The sequence below is a fragment of the Hemicordylus capensis genome, chromosome 5, assembly GCF_027244095.1.
Source record: "Hemicordylus capensis ecotype Gifberg chromosome 5, rHemCap1.1.pri, whole genome shotgun sequence".
Lineage (NCBI taxonomy): Eukaryota > Metazoa > Chordata > Lepidosauria > Squamata > Cordylidae > Hemicordylus > Hemicordylus capensis.
In genome coordinates, this window is record NC_069661.1 from 156,201,713 (window position 1) to 156,222,443 (window position 20,731).

At 40.3% G+C, this 20,731-nt stretch overlaps 1 protein-coding gene across 4 annotated transcripts in view; it reads left to right on the top strand.

The window, feature by feature from the left end:
- Positions 1–20,731, top strand: part of TBC1D22A (TBC1 domain family member 22A) — a 183,518-nt gene that overhangs the window by 121,572 nt on the left and 41,215 nt on the right. The window contains exon 12 of one of the 4 annotated variants that reach the window (XM_053256792.1): positions 1,756–1,895. The exons of the other annotated variants lie outside the window; for them this stretch is intronic. Coding sequence (XP_053112767.1) covers positions 1,756–1,833 — 78 coding nt within the window. The 3' untranslated portion in view covers positions 1,834–1,895. Of the gene's footprint in view, positions 1–1,755; positions 1,896–20,731 lie in introns of those variants that run through there. 4 annotated transcript variants of the gene reach the window in all.

Genomic DNA, 20,731 nt, shown 5'->3' on the forward strand with positions numbered 1-20,731 from the left:
TTGGCTTAGCACAGAGAGGAGCTCTGTTCGGGAGCTCCTCTCTTCTTCGCAAAAAATGGATTTTTGATCGCCCGACTGTCGCGGGCTGCTTTGGGTAAGGAAGTCTCGGCCAGCTGGGAGGGCGGTTGGCGGCCATGGCGGCGGCCGCGGAGGCATTCTTCTGGGCCGTTTTGGCCCTTAATCATTTGCGGGGGGGAGCGGGGAAAGAGTATTTGGGCAGCTGGGAGGGCGGGAGAGTGGGCGGTGGCGGCGGCCGGGCAGACTCTGGGGGCGCCGCTGCCGGTCCGGTCCGCCCCCGCCTCACATTCCCGGCCGGTCTCCCCGGCCGGGCAAGGGCCCCAAGGACTCACAGCCGCCTGGCTGCGGCGGCGGCGCCAGGCCTCGGCGGCGGCTCTGCCACCACCTCGGCCGGCTTACCCCGTCGCCTCCTCCCCCCGCCCGGCTTCGGCGGCGCGGCTCCACCGCCGCCTTGGCCGCGCTGCGTCCTCTGGCCGAGGCGGCGGCTTTGCCGCCACCTCGGCCAGTCTCCTCCTTCCCCGCATTCCCGGCTTCTTCGGGGCGGCCGCTTCTGGCCGCCCAAGATGGCCACCGGGTGCCGGCCGTCATGTCTCCCTTGCCCTGTTCTGCGCCTGCGCTTCGCACAGGCGCAGAACAGGGCAGGGAGGCACGGACACACGCTTGGTGTCCGTCCACGGACGGACACCAAGCGTTTTATTAGAGAGGATGTCTCAGTGCTTTCTGTGCTTCCGTGCTTGTATGAAAATGATTCATACTAAATTAGAGTACTCTTGGCCTTTTATCCCTTGTCCTTGGGCCCCAACTGAAATGAAACCCAAGTATGTATAACCTCATTTTCTCCCATATGCCTCTTGTTTACCCTGGCTGCTCCCCTTCTCCCCCTGCCCCCACTATCAACATTTTTATTATAAGCTCCTCAGAGCAGGGCCCTCTGTGTTTGCTTATGTTACTCTGTAACATATCATGTTGGTTGATGGCACTATATAAATGGCAGTAACTTCAGTGTATCAATGCAAGCTGATAGGTGTGCGAATTTCCTGTTTCCTGTCATGTAGATTTAATATATAACTTAGCAGCTCCAAGCCTGGTTAAGTTTGCCCCAAATGTCTTGTGGATTCAAGAGCTCTCATGAAAAACTGAGTTCCCTTCCATGCCTGAGTATAGCAGATCGGTACATTCAAAAATGTAAGAGCTCACAAAAGGTGGTCCTCCATTTAAGTTTATTTGAAATATTTGTACCTTCACCTTTTCATCCTCTGGGATCGACATGGTGATTTAACAAAAATGTAAAACAAACAAAACACAAACTGCCAAATAAAACCCACAAAAAAAAAAACCCAAGCACAAGAACAAAAAACAAAAGATCAAACTTGTAACAGCAATATGTTGAGTTAAAATAGAAAAGTGTATTATCTCCAATGTTTTCCACAACAACAGTATGAGCATACATTCTGAAATCTAGCAATGAGGAGGCCAACTGTGAGTCTATCTTGGGAGGGAGTTTGACATTCTAGGCACCACCACAGATCAGGTCCTATCAGACAGTGAGGAGGAGGTATGCAAAGCTGCTGAAGATGACTTGAGTGCATGGATAGGTGGTGAGTGTATGAGAAAAGGTGGTCCTTAAGGAGTAAGAAAGTGCTTGCACATGGACCTGAATATTTAGCTGTTTGCTCACTATTTATTCATTTTCCCCTACCCTATCAGATCCTTTTTTCTTTTTTGTTCATATCCCAGAATTTGGATTGGGAAGTATCTGCTTACTGGCAAAGCTCGACCAATCATGAGGGGCAAACTGCAGTAACCTTGTGCTAAGTGAGAAGAGAGAAAGAATGAACTATTGTTCACGAACTAAGACTAGCTTGAATTATTGTGAACATAATTTTCATTATGTGACACCATCTCTAGGCAAAGAATATTCAGATTCTGTACAGAATAAATCTTTGTATATTTAGCAAATATTATACTTGGTTTTTTATTTTAGTAATTAGTTCATTAGAAAGCAGGTGGTTGAAATAAATTTGCTTTTCAAGTTGCTGACGAAAGTGCTGAAATGTATTTAAGACATACCTGAACTGCTAACCTGGCCTATTAGGACTAATTTATTAAATATCCAAGTGTCCTACTCAGTTAGTCAAATAAACTCAGGTTTCTTGCTAGCTGCTTATTTGAATATAATTTGTTAGTTACATAGTAAGTGTGGATTTGTTTAATATGGCAATACATTCCGTATCCCAATTAAGTGAGCTGTAGATTTTTAATAAGGCTGATGGAAGATACGAAGTAGTTTAAAGGTGAGCACTAGAATAAAAATCGCATTTAAATAGATAGTTAAAACATTCAGCAGCTAATGCTATGGAAAATCTGAATATACAGTGGGTATTGGAAAGAATCACCCCCTTTGATAGACCTTAAATTCTGGTTCCCTTACATCCTGAAATGAAAACACAAAGAAAATTCCCTTCACCAGCTGTACTTATCCAATGCAACCTATAACATCCAACTGAAAAACATCACAATTACAGTCCAGAAAAAGTGTCAGAAACAGAAAACAAGAATTACTGAGATTGAAAAAGGATCACCCCCCCCCCCAAAGTCAATATTTTGTTGAACCACCTTTTGCTTTAATAACAGCCTTGAGTCTGTTGGGATACTTCTCTATCAACCTTGCACATCTAGACGGAGCAATATTTGCCCACTCCTCCATACAGAACTGTTCAAGTTCGGTCACATTGGATGGAAGGTGTTGGTGGACTGCTATCTTCAAATCTCCCCACAGATTTTCTATGGGATTTAGGTCTGGGCTCTGACTGGGCCACATGAGGACGTTCACTTTTTTCTCCTTCAGCCACTGTGTGGTCAATTTTGCTGTGTGCTTCAGATCGTTGTCATGTTGAAAGGTGAATCTTCTGCCCATCCTCAACTGTCTGGCAGAGGGTAGCAGGTTTTCTTCCAGAATCTGATGGTATTTTGCCCCATCCATGCTTCACTGTAGGTATGGTGTGTTGTGGAAAAAATGTGGCTTGTTCGGGAGGGTCGCAAGGAGAAAGCCACTTCTCAAGAAAGGCCACATTAAAGCTCGTTTGAGCTTTGCCAGAAGGCACCTTGAAGATGCTGATGCCAAATGGAAAAAGGTCTTATGGTCAGATGAGACCAAGATTGAACTATTTTGCCTCAACACCAAACAGTACACCTGGCGTAAATCCAACGCAGCTCACCATCCACAACACACCATACCTACAGTGAAGCATGGAGGTGGCAGCATCCTGTTGTGGGGGTGTTTCTCTGCCTCAGGGACTGGGGCTCTCGTTAAGGTAGAAGGAAAAATGGATGGGGCAAAATACCGTCAGATTCTGGAAGAAAACCTGCTACCCTCTGCCAGACAGTTGAGGATGGGCAGAAGATTCACCTTTCAACATGACAACGATCCGAAGCACACAGCAAAATTGACCACACAGTGGCTGAAGGAGAAAAAAGTGAACGTCCTCATGTGGCCCAGTCAGAGCCCAGACCTAAATCCCATAGAAAATCTGTGGGGAGATTTGAAGATAGCAGTCCACCAACACCTTCCATCCAATGTGACCGAACTTGAACAGTTCTGTATGGAGGAGTGGGCAAATATTGCTCCGTCTAGATGTGCAAGGTTGATAGAGAAGTATCCCAACAGACTCAAGGCTGTTATTAAAGCAAAAGGTGGTTCAACAAAATATTGACATTGGGGGGGTGATCCTTTTTCAATCTCAGTAATTCTTCTTTTCTGTTTCTGACACTTTTTCTGGACTGTAATTGTGATGTTTTTCAGTTGGATGTTATAGGTTGCATTGGATAAGTACAGCTGGTGAAGGGAATTTTCTTTGTGTTTTCATTTCAGGATGTAAGGGAACCAGAATTTAAGGTCTATCAAAGGGGGTGATTCTTTCCAATACCCACTGTAATTATATACAAATATACAAGTACCTGTATGCATGTCGATGCTCCTGAATAATCACATCTATTTGTGCAGAATAGCCCAAATGAATACCCCCCTTTCCCCCCACTTTATCCCTAAACTTGCAACTCCTAAGGCCAGTTCAGTTAAACAACAAATGGTGATTTGTTTGGGTCATGAATGTGACCCAGTATTCCCTGAGCCCACATGATCCCTCCTCTGCCCCAGCATGGAACTTGGATTTTTGACATACTGGTTAGTTTTAAGCAACACCTCCTTGTGTCATTTGCACCTGGAACAGTTTTTATTTTGGTTTATAAATCCCATTTGTATCAGAAGAGAATCCAAATGATATAATTAATACTGATCTTTAATACAATAATGATATACCATACACTTTAAGAACTATCCCAATTCAATTGGATAGGATTCCTTAAAGTCAATATAATATGTCCATATAACAAAATAAGTTCATAAAAGATAATAGATGAGGCCTCATTAAAAAATGCACAGTGCATCCAGTTGAGAAAATTAAATCTAAGAATATGTCCAATGATTCATTTCTAAAACATCATGCTGTCAACTTGTAGGAGAAGTGTGGATGAATATCCCCATATGACTCCAATGCCATACACAATTGGAAGACAGAATATCTATAAGATCAGTCTTATGGTTTTCCCAGATGTGTTTCAACTGTATGCAGTTGTCTTCAGTGGCAATCTTTAAGTATCATCATATATTCACTGGAGTGTGTGTGTGTGTGTGTGTATATATATATATGTGTGTGTATATATATATGTGTATGTGTATATATATATATATATATATATATATATATATATATATATATGTATATATATATATATATATTACAATACACACACTCTTTCTATTACAATATGTCCTTAAAAAGCCACTCTAGGGTTGTCAAAATGTACATAATAATATGCCATAATGAAGACTTGTACCCCAAATTTATATTATCATCAATTTCCAATTCTAGTATCATTGAAATCCACAACTCTATAAAATATGTACATTCTCCTCAAGTGAAGCTAAGTATCCAATGAGCTTCGTAATCTCAATGATTCTATCACCATATATTGTTTACCAAAAAATCTAATGTGTTAAGATGCTATAACTAAAAATGGCAAAGTACCAAAAATATATTCATATAAACTAAAAATATCCATGTGTACATATAAAATAATTGTATCTAAAACAATAGATATCTTGTTTATAAATCACTATACCAGGATGTGACTCCAGAATTTTGATCTTTAAATAACAATTTTGGGTTCAAATGGCCTACAAGATTGTTACTTAACCAGGATGTATGAAGTTGGAACTCTGTGCCGCAGAGGAGAATGTATAGGAAGAGGGGAGTGTACAGGGTTGAGGGGAGTTTTAGTCGTGTTCACAACAAACAGTAGTTTATTGGACTTTCAGAACCAGGTTCTGGTGTGTTATCCTGCCTTTCAGTTTCAGACGGAGGACATCTGTTAGCCTTTTTTAGTGGTGGTGGTGGTGGTATGCAAAAACCCAATATATATATTACCTTTCTTTTTGGTCTCTCTTTTTAATTTTTGCTTTCTCTTAGCCTCAGACATATACGTGTGTACACATGCACATGCCCCTCTGCTAAGGTTTTGAAAACTCTCTGTGCCATTTCTGCCAGAAGAGCATGTAACTGGCTGTTGTTCCATATGGAAATTGTTCAGTTTCTTCCTCCAGCTTCCTTCTGCCTTGCCAACACAGAACCTTTGTCTCAGTCAGTTAAGAGCAAAAGAGTGGGAGTGAAGAAGAAGATCTCAGATGGCAGCCTGGCAGGCAGCTACTCAATTCTTGCTCTCTGTGTTGGGGCCTAGAATAGCCAGGCAGCCTTGCTACTTCCCCCCTTTCCTCCCACTTGAGGTCCTGACAACCTGTCAAGTGTTGATGCTTCTCTAAATGCCTTAGGACTCTAGTTCCTTAGGGACCACCTACTGCCACATGAGCCTGCCTAGATGCTGGCTGAAATCCTGATTAAGGCAGCATGGACACACCGGGAAGACATGTCTATGCTGCAGAGAACATCCCCAGCTGTGCAGCCTTGGGCATGCAACGTGGTGGGGAGCAGTGAATTTCAGCAATTAGCTCTGCCTCTGGAAATGCTGTGCTCCACCCAAAAAATGTCACTAAGTGTCACACAATTCTCAGGGAATATATATATTTGGGTGACATGAGGCAGTTCCAGAGGCAGAGAAGTTAGTTGAAATTTGCTGCCTAATCAATCAACCTTTATTACGGTCAAAAACCAGCATAAAATTACAAGTTAAAAGAAAGTGATACTAAAAGAGCTAATAAAAGGTACAAATTATAAGTTACATTTTAAAAATAAAGGTGATTGCAAATACAATGCAAAATATTGTGAATAGGCTGAAATTAAAAATAATTGCAATTTAAAAAGAGACAAGCTAAAATAGATCAAAATTACATATATTAATACTAAAAAATTAAAACCTGCTAAAATAAAAGAATACTATATCTATTATAGAAAATGCACAGAGAAGATAGAATATAAAATAGTAAAATCCATTTTAAAAATTAAAAAGCAATAAAATTTGCTGCCCCTTTCAGTCCTCATTGTGCAGGCACAGCAGCAGTGGAGAAGCTCTCCACAGTATTTGAACACTTTCCTGGCATGTCCACACTACCTTAGTCATGATGTAACCACTCTGTTCATCATTGGAAGTCCCACTCCGGACTCCTATCTGAAATTAGGTGGATGGTGATCTGTGGGAGGATCTTTGTTGAACTTTTCCCCCACAGAAGTTCAGTGAACACTGACAGTTGTCATTCTTGCACCAGGGGATGAAATTCCCATTTTGTCTAGGTTTTCTATCATATGTTCTACGCTGGTTGCAATTATTCTGCTTCACTGATTGATTTTTTTTAAAGCTAAACCTTATACTGATTTTTTTAAACACCTGTTGCTACCCTGTGTTCCTACTTCTTTTACACTTGTGCGTTATATTCTTTCCTGTTTATTTTATGTCACTCCGATGGGTCTCAACTTACAAAACAAAACTAAATAGCTCATAGTGTAGATCATCTGAATGTGACCTTATTATGCATGTAATGAAAATAAAAATCATTAGAAATATAGAATATTTTAATGTGGATTTCACTTGGTTGATACAATATTGCTTGGGATAAAGAGCTTCTAAGCTTGAAATCTATTACAAAGGGATTCTCTGTGTACTTTTTTGTGTTAAAGTGGTGATCCTAAATGCTGAAAAATCCCATCCTTTTATTCCATAGATTTATTTCATAACAACTTAGAATTTTATTTGGCATAAACCTCTTAGCACAGCAGGAAAACAGTGAAGCTGATTTATTTTGGGCTTGCATTTCATCAGTGGAATAACAGGGTTGGGGCTTATAGTTTATCCCCATCGTTCTCAGGTATTCTTGTGATTTTGATTGTATTGTTCAAAACTTCATTCCATTTTGTCTACCTGACATTTTCTCTCTAGATGACTCATGACAACTTCAATTTAAAGGAACTAAACTACTCATGGTTCCCACCCCAATCTCTTCATCCCCCACCTTCTATAATTTGTAACAACAAAACAGTCCTATCAGTGACTCAAGTTTGCAATCTTAGGATCGTTTTGACTGTTGTGCTGCATTTACTATCTCATCCAAGCTGTATCTTAGTGCTGCTGTTTCTCTTTGCATCCCAGCTCACATCCTTGTATGTTGCATTCATTTCCTTGGTGTTGAATAGCCTCCTAACATTAACCTCTACTTTGCAGAAATGAGCCATTTCCACTTCTACAAGTTGCTAACGCCCTTCATTATGAAAAGCAATGGCAAAATATTTCATGATTTTTTAATGATTGTGATTTTTGGAGGCAGACTGATTTGTTAAATGTATAGTTTATTTCATAGTATCTCTTCAGGTATTATTGCACTTTGGAACTACAGGGGATATTTTGGATCACTTAATGTAATAGGATGTTGGATTGCTTTGGGGTGTGTGAGAGGGAGATAAAATAATGTAATTGCATCCAATACCTATTTAAAAGTTATATTATATTTATAACATTTTCATGCCACCCTTCTAAGGAGCTCAGGACAGAACATTTTGATGTTTTTTCTTCCAGTTATAGGGAATTATTTATCTATCTATCTATTTATTTATTTATTTATTTGATTTATATACTGCCCTTCCAAAGGTGGCTCAGTGCGATTTAAATTAAAATAAAAAACCAATTTAAAAGCAGAATAAAATTAAGACACGATAACATTAAAACTAAATATCATTAAAAGTCAAGATAAAAAGATGGGTCTTTCAGGCTCTTCTGAAATCCTCCAATGAAGAGGCCTTCGACTAATTAGTTTGGTTTCACACAATTCCTCTCAATTGTGCAAGGAAGTGCATTAGAACCCAGTTATTCATGGGGGTTCCATTCTGCAGCAGAGGAGGCAGATAGCAAATCTGTGAATAACAGGGCATTAAAATCAATGTAACGATTTTACATTACATGGGGGCTTAGATTCCTGCACTGCCCAAAATTGCCCCCAAATGACAAAACAGGCCAAATAAAGTGCCCTGCTGTGCTCCACTACCCTTCAGGAATTTAAGGATGCCACCCACTAGTTTTAAAAAAACAAATGCTGAAAATTGTGGCCCCCACTTTTTTAAAAGGTGAGGAATAAAATGGCTTCCAAACTCAAAATGGCAGCTAGAAATGACCTTTGAGCTCATTTCTGGCTACCCACAACCCACGGATATGTGAGTTTAACCGCCCTTTTTTGTGACTTTCCCCCGTGTATATTGATGTCAGATGTCCATTACTCGACTACAGATACATGAAACCACAATTAAGAAAGCTCCCTATTAACTAGATTCTCCTGCACTTGAATAAAATAAGGACCCTAAGTTAGTCTCACACATCTATCTATCTATCATACACTAAGGTCATACGTGGCAAGCCCCGCCCACACAGTGCTTTACCAATTGGAGGTAGCAGAACAGAAGCACTGTGGTGTTGGGTAGTGGGGATTCCATATGTAGATAAGGGAGAGGAGTGAGTAGGGACTGAGTGAGTGAGTGAGCGAGTGGCAGGGAGGGGGCGAGAGTGAGCAGGGAGTGAGAAACCAGTGGGGAGGGGGGCGAGTGAGCAAGCGAGCAGGGAGTGAGCAAGCGAGCAGAAGGGAGGGGGTGAAAGAGTGAGCGGTGGGGAGGGAGTGGGTGACTTACACTGAGCAATAAAATGGTCTGTGGCGCGGGGGCAAGGAGAACAAAAATGTCCTAGCTCACAGATGCTTTGTGTGGGTTCAACTGTACTAATTAATAGTTAGATCTGACTTACATATCACATGTGCACTCCTAAGGCTAATCCCTAGATCTTAATACTGGCCTGCCCTGTGTCCCCCTATACAGGATTTAACCCAGCCTTTGTCTCAAAGCAAATTCATGTGAGGGGAAGAAAAACACTGAATCATCCTCTCTTGCTTTCATCCACAAAGGCTGTTCCTTAAACTTTCCTGTTTCATCAATAGCTGATTCTCTGCCACCACACTCTGATTTATTTGCCTCCCTCCCCCAAGATTTGGGTGAATGTCCAGGCAGACTGTCCTTCTCTTTACTATTGGAAAAGTACACAAAAACCTCCACGTGCAAGCCTACATGTGATGAGAAAACCTGGTAGAATTGCTTAGCAATCAAATTGAGATGTGTGTTGCACCAGAGACAAAGACCCCTTTCCAGCCCTGCTTTCCTAAGTTAAACATCCACTCAAAGAGGCTGGTTAAAATTGCAAAGGATAAAAGGAAATATAAACTTCATTTAAAATACTACAGACTGCTTCCATCTGAGGCTTTCTCAGCTTTTCGTTACAGGTAAAAAGAACACTCAGTAATTACAGGAATACTTCAAAAAGCACCACCGGATGATATTGGGGCAGCACACTTTAAAAATCGTGTTTACTCAGTTGCAAAGAACATAGATGCAAGGAAATTCAAAAAGCCCCTTTTAAGAGTTTACAGAAACTGCTGGAATGGCACCGGCTCGGTTTCTCTTAGCTTGTTACGTTACAGATAAAATGCAATAGAACTGTTGTAAGGATTTGCAAAGCACAACAAAGGAAAGTAAAAAGTCTAACATGAGCTAACTAATAAACGGTTCCCTGGCTAAACACTTACCTGAAGCCAAAGCCGTGGCTTTCTTCCTGAACTCACCAAATCCATAGTAGAGACTTCAGGTCCCTGCAGTCCTAACTTCCCAGGATTTCAGTCCTCCTGGTTGCAGCCGTTTGCTTGGCCAGCCAATCTGTTGTTAGCCCTTCCTGGTTCTAGGTCACACCTACTGTGTACTGTGAGTGTGCTGTGAGTGGCTGATCCCTATAGGTCACTACCTGTCAGTCAAGATAGGGTTCACTTCTTGTTCACTCTTTAGGGGGAGGAGGGACCATTCACTACACCTGCAAAAATATGTCCCTGAGTGTGTTGTGACCCTCGGGTATATTTTTGGGTGGTGCAGCACTGGGGAAAGCGAAATCAACAAAAATAGCCCCCACCCTATGCTCTGCATTGTAAAGCTTAAAAGCCCCTCGACAGCACAGGGGGTATATTCCTGGCATAGTGTCACTGGCTTAGAAAGGATGTCAGCCGCTGACTTAGGTCGTATAGAAAATATTAACATCTTTTTAGTCAGGGGCTTCAAATAACTGCTGTGCAATGTTATGCTGTTATAAAATCATTTTTAGCTGATGGATCTGGGTCATTACAGTTCACCAGGAACATACTGCACTTCTGTGATAGCAGGGGGAGCATGAATGTTCTTAAAATTTACTTACAGAATAGAAAGGGGGCAATTATCAAAGTAAAAAGAAAGGAATTCGCACACTATTCTTTCTGACTAGATTTGTGATATGATGGTTCATCCAACATGTTAGTTTTCAGAATTTCTGGATCAGTATTTGCCTTTATGCTTCAATTAGAATAATGATATCAAAGAGATAAATATGATGGATATAAAACTGTTGTGTGTGTGTGTGTTTTTTTTTTAAAGGGATGGAGCATTCTGTTTCTTTTGCTGTTTGTTTAAGCTTCCTGAAGCATTTGCATTCTGCATGGTTGGAAATACTGATGTGATTAGTTATGTGTAGACAGGATCCCACATTTCTGAGGAACTCTGTGAAAATTCTGGATTGAATTGTTCTATGATCCATTTGTTTGTTTTCCTGGCTGTCCATGGTATCGTCAAAAGTCTTCTCCAGCACCAAAGTTCAAAAGCGTCAATACTTTTTCTATCTCGCTTCCTCCAAGTCCAGCTTTCTCATCCATAGAGTGTTACGGGAAAAACTATTATCTGAATGATTCTAATCTTTGTAGGTATAGACACATCACGGCATCTAAATATCCATTCCAAAGACATTAAAATACCGAGTGTTAAAAATCTGTTGAGAACAATTGCAGTTAAAATTTGATCATTATAGTCAACATTTCTGCTAAAATATTGAGAAAATTATTTTACTTTATTATTTATCAAATTTCTATACTGCCTGACATGCATCCCTAGGCAGTGTACATAAGTTTAAAATAAAACAAATATTAAAACAGGATAAAATGATTAAAACAATTATTATAAAACAAATTAAAAGCCTGAAAAAACAGGTACATCTTTCTTTTTAAAAAACAGCCAGAGATGGAGAAACTCTGATTTTAAGATGGAGTGCATTCCAGATCCCTGGGGCACCCACAAAGAAGGACTGGTTGCAAGTCGCCAACGAATGAGCCAGTGGTAGCCATAACCGAACCTCCCCAGATGATCTTAATAGGGTGAAGATTCATGACAGAGGTGCTCTCTTACAAACCCTGGATCGGTGTTATATGGACTCTTCGGATTATCCTGGAGATCAGTCTGGCTACCGCATTCTGCACCAACTGTAGTTTCCACATGACATACAAAGGCAGCCCAATGTAGACTGCATCACAGTAGTCAAGCCTTGAGATTACCAGCATATGTACCATTGTTTTAAGGTCATTTTTCTCTAGCAATTGGTGTAGCTGATGTATTAGCCGAAGCAGATAAAAACAATGTAAACCTTACTCTGGGGGGAAAGTAGTGCATTCAGCTAATTTCAGTGGCAGGATTGTGTATGCACAATTTGATATCTGTAGGTAATTGGGAAGTATGATTTAATTTGACACGAACAAACTCATATAAATTCCAACAAAGGGGAAAATCTTCTAAAGAAGCACATGAGAAGATCAATGGAACTTTTTTCTTTGCTTGATGGGCTCTCTCCCATCATTACAAGCAACGTGGATGGAGGAGCAGGGAGGATCAAAGAGGCAATGATGGGGAAAATTCCACATCCTTGAGAAACTAAGCATGGCTGCTGAAAGGCAACCCAAATCAGAATATCTTCTCTAATTATATGCAAATATAATAGAGTAGACGAACTCCATTTAGCACATGTGCAATATGTTCAAACAACGTTCATAGCTAGCCTAAATACTCCAGTGTATATCTTAAACAGCAGGGAAAGTACTGCCATTAGTGACATTTGAAGCATTCTTTTCAGATGAAGTCAAATTCACAAATCTTAAAACAAATGATTGAGTTTTCTAGTCCACTTTTATTTGAAAATGAATAATTTATAAAATTATGGTTTCCAGGCTGAAATCTAGCTTCATCAAATTCAGTGAGAAATATTATAATTCCAGTGGGATATTGATGACACCCTTGTTTAGCCAGGTCCACTGGGGGTGGGCGTGGGAGGGTTGATTGGTTGGTTAGTTAGTTAGTTATTTTGTGACCTTTATTTTGAGAAGCTGAATTGAAAAGGCATGATGATGCCAGTACTAAAAATTCACCTGTGGGTGTTACTTTCATCCTTTCCTGTGGCAACAAATTGTGTCAGAACTGATTTATGGTAAGAGAATCCTGGTGTAATACTCCTCCTGACATCCCCCACACCGCACCTCTGCAAAGCCATTAGGAATGGGAACTGGTACATTTTTGTGAGCTTTTGCCAGTGCCAAACACAAGCATGCATTACTCTCATAGTAGAATGGATCTCAGAAGAGTGACACTTGTAAAGATTTAACGAGTTGCCAGATAGGAAGATTTGTGGAAAAGTCGAGGAAAACTCTTGCTCAATGCTGATAGCCAATAAGGAGCAATGTAAAATGTAACACTTAATGTGGCTTTACTATAAGTCTTCAGAGGTAATTTGCTCTTTAACATACACGCAAAATGTGTAGCCATTTTAACTCTCAGTGCTATTGGCACTTGTTATTTCACTAGATGTAAGGATGAGCTGTGACTATTGGTATCTAGGAAAGATTCTGGCTTGTCTTTATGATGGAGTGTCCTTATGTGTTGCCTGTATCAGAGCTTCAAATGTTTCCAATTAATCCTATCAAATTAACTTTTTAAAATTTAATCCTGCGGACCAAGTCATTAGCTCTGCTTATCTGTAACCATTGCAAGGAATTAGGGTTTGACCCAATATGTGTTGGTAATTACATAAGTGACCCATCTCAATTGTCTTGACTTCATAGTAGGAACTGTGGAAGAGCCCAAAATGGTGCCGAGACAGCAGCAATTATTGTGAGCTCTCTCATTCTGATTTATGTTTCTTATTTGTTTTGACCTGATGACTGTTTTAAATGCATGGATTAGTAAGAACTGTGAAGGCTCATCTCTGGACATCCCATCTTTTAAAACAGAACATCAAATATTTGAATATGCAATGTTTTAGTATGTATGAACTTTGAGTTTCTTAACATTTCAACCTTTCAAAATGTTCAGCCTAGGATTTTTTTTCTTTTGTCCCTTCTCAATTGCAAAATAAGGCCTGTCAGTTTTATCTCTGTTATGATGCTACATCATTTATATTGACTTCAGACCCCTCTTTTTAAACACTGTGACATGCTCAACCTGATATATTATTTATAGCCGTATATATCTGCCTCAGCAACTGCACCTGAGAAGTTTTTTGGGGTTTTTTTTTGGTCATCCATGCATTTATTCTGTAAAAGCGAGGGAGTGTGAAAGGATGCCTTCAATCGCATCAGCTCATTGCTATTCCAGCTGTGTGACTGTGCTTCCTTAACAGGACTATTGAATCCTTGGCATTCATTCCCTTGTGCGGATGTGATAACAGAATAAAGGAGCTTTACAGCTGGCTGCAGTCAAGTAGCAAGGCCATTGTAAAAGCTCACAAGGAAATCACTGATGAATGCCATTATGATTGGAAGCAGGTTTAACAATGGGGAATATCTATATTTTTATATCTATATTTTTCACTGAAGGAACAATCAGTTATAGCAGAGGTGTATTCCTGATGCTTAGGTGGATTATAAGTTGCAGGATGCACGTTTCAAAGGAATTTGCAAATAATGATATAGTTATTACCTTTCAAAGACAGCATTGTACAAACTTGTCAGTTCCCTTTAAAAACAAATGGAAATGTTGAGCTATCAAACTTTGGTGATAATTCTTGAAAATAATTGTGTATACTTACATTCTCGATCCATTGTGTGTCTTGACAGTCTCAAGTCAGGAGATCCACTATCTTTCCAAAACAAAAGAGTTTACATTCATTCTGAGAGCATACAACCTTCTTGCCAGAATCTAGAAACTTTGTTGTCTAGTTGAAAAATCTCTTAGTTTTTCTGAAGGGGTACATGAAGCAATTTCCATCAAGTACAAATGAAAATGTAAGGATGTAATATTCCTGATTATGCTTTTAATCTTTGGGCCCAATTGCACATGCCTACAGTGTATATGTTGTACACATTGGTGAGGTTCAGAAATGACCTGCAGGCTCATGTGCTGTTCCTACCACACTGAACATGAACCAGAAGCTACATGTGTAAATGTTTATGAAAGTGGACCTTGATCAGATGTGGTTTTTCATTTTATAGAAATTCTATATATTGACATGTATGGATCCAGTTTCATATTCAAGGATCTCCATTAACTGGTTGTGAGCTTGACACTCGCTTCCTTCAGTGCCCCACTCCATGTTCAGTTTCCACTTGGCCATCAGTAAATGGCCCTTCAGTCTATATTACTCAGGAATGTTTGGCTCCTTTATGTATCACATCCCATAGTCTTTTCTTCTTTTGTGATTGGTTCAAGATACTTTAATTACTAACAACTTCTGTTAGTAATTGTTTAACTACTTTAACTTCCTGTCATCTATCAATGTCTTTCTTGATCAGTGTGGTATAGTCTAGAGGCTATTGTGAACATTGTTCTTAACATTGTTTATATGCCAACCTTGAGGCTGAAAATCCAAAATACTCAAATTTGTTCCTAATCCCAGAAAACCTACAATGCATGGTATAGGTTTATTCCACCCTCTATTCCAGGGCAAGAAATATGGCCAGTGTTGTTCTGTCATATAAGGAAATAGCCAGCTGAAAGAGATTGGGAAATTGAAAAAGATAGGAACATGTACAGATTGCTGCTGTATAAGTGAAGGTCTAGTTGGGAACCCTATTAGGAACATAGAGACTATTCATACTAGTGACTTATTTATTAATTAACAATGTCTTGTATATCACTTCCTCCAAAGACTCTTAAGTGGTGATTAACACCACAACAATACCAGTAACAATTAAAAATATATTAAAAGATGTGCACATAACCAGTTCGGAGGCCCTTTATGGGCCTCCAAACCGGTTCGATTGACGGGCAGTTCTGCTGGTTTGAAGGTGGGGGGCATACTTTTTAAGGGCAGGGGAGGTTGCCCTTAGCCCTCCCACTGCGTTTCTCCCAATGGCAGCACACTTCCCTGCCACCCCGATGTCGTCCTTGGACGGAACTTAAAGGAAGTACCCAGCCCGCATACTCACGGCAGGCATGTATGCACTCACGTTACGCTTGCTTGCGAGCCCAGCATGCACATGCGCACTGGGTACTTCCTTTAACTTCTGGCCAAGGAGGACACCAGGGCAGCAGGGAGCAACGTTGCCATCCCAATGGGGACTTATTCAGTGGAACGCCAGCAGGGGAAACATGTTTGGAAGTGTAAGTGCACCCTCCCCTGCCCTTAAAGGTATGCACCCCTGCCGGTTCTTTGTACATCTTTAATTCATACACATGTGCAAAACAGCTGAGGGAGCCCAGCCTGGTTTTGCACATGCGTATGAACCGCCGGGATTGGGCACCATAGTGGCAAACCCCCTATGAAGCCTCCCTTTAAAATGAGATTAGGGGAGCAAGCACTCACTTAACCTCATTGTACTAATTGTCTGTCAGCTGCGACTGCAAGCAGCCATGTCTAGCAAACTCGGAGAAGGGATGGTGGATCCCCATAATGCATTGCGCACTCACATAGTGCATTATTAGAGTTCCGGGGTGCGAGGTGACGTGGGTAACACATCCTGACATTCAGATCCTCAGAGCAATCAGCAGCAGCTGGTAATCTTCTTGCCCACCCAGAGGCAAGGACCTGCTCGTCTGTGGTGGAATTAAGCCTTTCATGGCTTCCTCCCCTTGCCCCGTCTGAGCCCTTTCTCTGTTCGTGAGAAAGCGCTCATACTGTCCAAGCAAACGGTCCCTACATTCTGAAGTTTCTCACAGAAGAAATGTGTAAGTACAACATCCAATATTATGATTAGCCAGTTTGTTCTTGGCTTTAGCAAATTTTAAAGGAAAGTTTGCCATGTCAGTGTAAGAATGTGTTCTCTGGACTGCAGAATTTCTGGTTAGGAAATAGTTAGGACCTCACGTCCTGCCTCTAGGTTCCCTACTATAATAGTAAATCCAATCCTGCCCTCATCCTGTTTATTGAATCCTACACAATAAAACAGAGTTAAGTCTTAAAAGCAGCTTAAACTCTCACATATTTAATTTGAAAGAGAATGTTTTGTTACCTTGTGAAGATTAACAAAAGGGGAGAAAGCCTTGCAGCATATCTAAAAGAGCAATTCAATTCTGAATTTGTTTAATTACTGTTGGGATTCATTCTAGTCAAATGTATGTGACAGGGCATCCTTTTTCCACCACTCTAGCACAAGCCATAATTTAAAACAGAAATCAATATTCCTAGAACTAGGATAGTTCTATCCTTACATGTATTACTCTAGAATAAAAAGACAATTTTTGAAAAGTATTGTGTTATGTTATAAAAATATAGAACGCTATGTGCGCAAGAGAAATGCATGAAATGTTTGTCTGCTTATTTGTCTATTGGATTTATATCCGGCTCTTTCTGATAGGCTCATAGCAGTTTGCAGCATTTAAAAAAATTAATATTGTATTCCTATCCCAAAGGGGCTTGTAATCCTTTTTTTTAAAAGAGAACAAAATTAAAAGTGTGGGGGAGCAGTTATTAGAGGGAAGGGTACAAAAGCCATTTGGTTCTCTGCAGGCTGATGAAGGGACTTTGCTGCTTTGCTTCATCCTCTGCTACAGCCTGATGGTAATAGCTGAGGAGAAGGACTTGCTTCTTCATAGAGGTGAGGTGCCAAGTGAAAGGTGGTCCTTCTCAAGCTGATGGAGGGGCCTTTATGCTTGCCTCACATATAACATTATTCAAAATATATTAAACACGCACAAGATACTGGTGTAAAACAGATATGTAATTTAACTAAACCCCTCTGTGGATTGATAGTACCTAATGGATAATGTTTTATATTCAAGAGAAGTATTAAGTTTGATAAAAACAAAACATAGACCATGGCACAAAAGATGGGTAGCATTAAGGTTAAACTTATGTTTAAGTGCTACAGTCTTTCTACTCTTACGCTTTTCAACAAAAGTTTCCAAAGTGGCTTACATAGAAAAATAAATGATGGTTCCCTGTCCCCAAAAGGGCTCACAATCAGAACAAACCACGAAACAAACCTAAAGTAGACACCAACAGTCGCCACTGGAGGGATGCTGTTCTAGGGCCAATTGCTCTCCCCTTGCTAAATATAAGACAATCACCACTTTAAAAGGTGCCTTTTTGCTCAGTTAGCTGGGGTTTCTGATGGCACAATGCTTGTCTGATCCTTGAGGTGAGGCGTGGTGGTGTTGGTGTTACAGTCATCTGTTCTAAGAGCCACTCACCAAACACAATATACACACACTGGGCTTTCCCAAAGGCTCCTTTCCATGGCAGGACTTTGCTGAGTGTGAGGGCGTACAGCCAGAAGGGAAAATGTGTCACACACACACACCCCTTTGGAGCATACATGGAAGTGCTCTTTGCTCATGTGTGGAGTCCTTGGGATTGTGACCACTGACTGCTGCCATTGTGTTATAGCATAATAACATTGAATTGCTGTCCCTATAATATATTGTATCACATGTCTTGTAGGATAACCTTAGTATCTAATCCTTTGTTTGTCCTTGCTTATGAGAATGAGCATCTAGAGGAAGTCGACCTCTATTGTGCAGTCTAATTGCCAGTTTAAGGATGAAGATGAAATACACCTGCAGCAAGTGATCTTGTTTACAATTGAACCAACAGAAGAGCATAACAGTGTACTGAAGGCTTGTTCAAGCTGTCAGCATAGCCCCTTAAAATAAGTTATTTTGGATCTGAACTAAAAAATCTCTTTAGAAGATGATACTTTATGTGGAATAGAGAAATAATAATAAATAGAAATGAGCCAGGTATCATTAATTGAAGGGCCATAAATAGAAATGAGCCAGGTATCATTAATTGAAGGGCCAAACTGGAAATGAAGACAAATTTGAGTTTAAACATAGATCATGCAGGAAGAGTGGGTGAAGGTCCAGTTTTAACAATAAAAGTAGTACATGGTGAAGTTTATGAAGTTCTCCCCATGGTTGCTGTTTACCTCACTGCTGAGCAGAGCAGTGCCAGGAGTGCTGAGTGTGGGGAGGTAAAACATAGAAGGGAGGAGAGTTTTGTGCCCCTCACTTGTGGGCCCAGCTTGCTGTTCAAATCACCTCATCCCCCCTCTTTTTACATGAATGAAGCAGATGAATGTTTAAACACACCAGTCTGCGGCCATCACATCTAGTTGGGCAATCACTTAACTTTCTATTTCAGTTCAAGTATACAATTCCCCCTTTTCTTAGAGCAATCTTATAAACCTTTACTTAGAGTAGCCTTATAAAATAGTTTCCCTCAAAAGTATACTGTGTTCCTGCCCTCAGAGGGTAGGAATTTTTGATGATGAGAAATTATTCAGAGCTGGTATTGTGCTGAATATTTAATAACCACAATGGTATGGTACTTTAAAAATAGTTGAAAGAGTATTGTTTAATATTTGATGCCTTTAAGATTCATATTGCAGGTCTAAAATTTTATTACTTTAAAAATTATTAGAAATAATCTAAAGGTGGTAGTAAGTTTTCTTCTGAGCTATTTTTTTTTTTAAGTTTAAATATCTTCTAGTATAATGGGAAAATAGGTTTTGGTGCAAATATAAACAGATGCAATGTTAAACCATATTCCATAGATAACGACACTTCCTTTTCAACTGGAGGGGTGCAATGTAACAAAATGCTTTACTACTATGTCTCTTGCTGCACCCCACCCCATCTACAGCTAACCTCTGACTAATTCATGAGATCTTGAGGGCAAAGTCTGAAATAATAGCTTCGATTTCGGCCACAGAAGCACTAAACTTCTTGCAAGGCAATATGATATTTGTGATGTTAACCACCTAAATGATTTTTATTGATGATGACAGATGGTTCTATGATGATGCGCTCTGAGTCACGCCTAATATGTTCAGAATAAGTTCTCTGGAAGGCTGTACATCTGTCTTAAACTCTTTTGCTAAAATATTTAAATCAAGGTCGTTGTTTATATTTGATTTTTAAGCAGCTTTTAGCTATTGGCCTGCAGTTTTATACATTTAAAGATGAAACTGCTTGTAACTTCAAGGGCTGCAAATGGAAAGTTGTAATAGGTAGCAGGTGTTAGGAAAGGCAATTATGCATTAGGTGCTTTGCTCAATTTCCAAAACTGTCCAAGACTATCCATTTGAAATGTGTTGTTGCCTAGTTTTATCTCTGAACCATGATGAATTCTTAAATCTAAAGGGAATATGCATTTTTCCTTTAATGAATTGAATACTTAGGCCTATTTGATTTAATTTAAAGGAACCTAGGAAAATGGTATTGGAAAGCAATGTGAGGGAGGAAAATATCAAGAATAAATTCAGAACTTTGGCATGGTTTTCAATTTTCTTTTGCTTTTAAACAGGAAACTTTGATATGCTGTAGCTTATGTCACTATTTGTAAAGGTCCCTCAAAATATTATTGTGAACATTGTGCTCAGGTTCTTCTCAGGCTTTATCCAGACATGCTAACCCACTTTTTGAAGCATAGTTTTATACAGTTTGAAGTCTCTCTTCAAACCAACATCTGCAGGAGCTGTTGATTGGATTGTCCTCCTTGCTCATTTCTTAACCAGACTATCAACATATTGATTCACATATGGTTCAAAGAGCTGTACAGAATTCATCTCCATATAGAAATATAGGTTACTAGCCAACCCTGCACAGAGCATCTGTGTGCTCTTTGGGGCCAGCGGTTACCTCTTCCCCCCCCCCCACCTTCTGCCCCAGTCTCCACTTCCGGCCCAGCTGCCTCTCCTCCCCACCGCCACTTCTGCCCCCCGCCACTTTCTTTCCTTCCTCCTGGGCCTTGCCTGTGTGTCTGGGCCGGGCCCACCGCCACCTTTGGCCTCCGCGGCCGGGCCCGCTGCTGCCACAGCAACCAATCGTCCTGGGTGTGCCTCAGCCAATCAGGCCTGTCCGCTGCGCAGCCAATCAGCTGGGCTCTGGGATGCACATTCCAA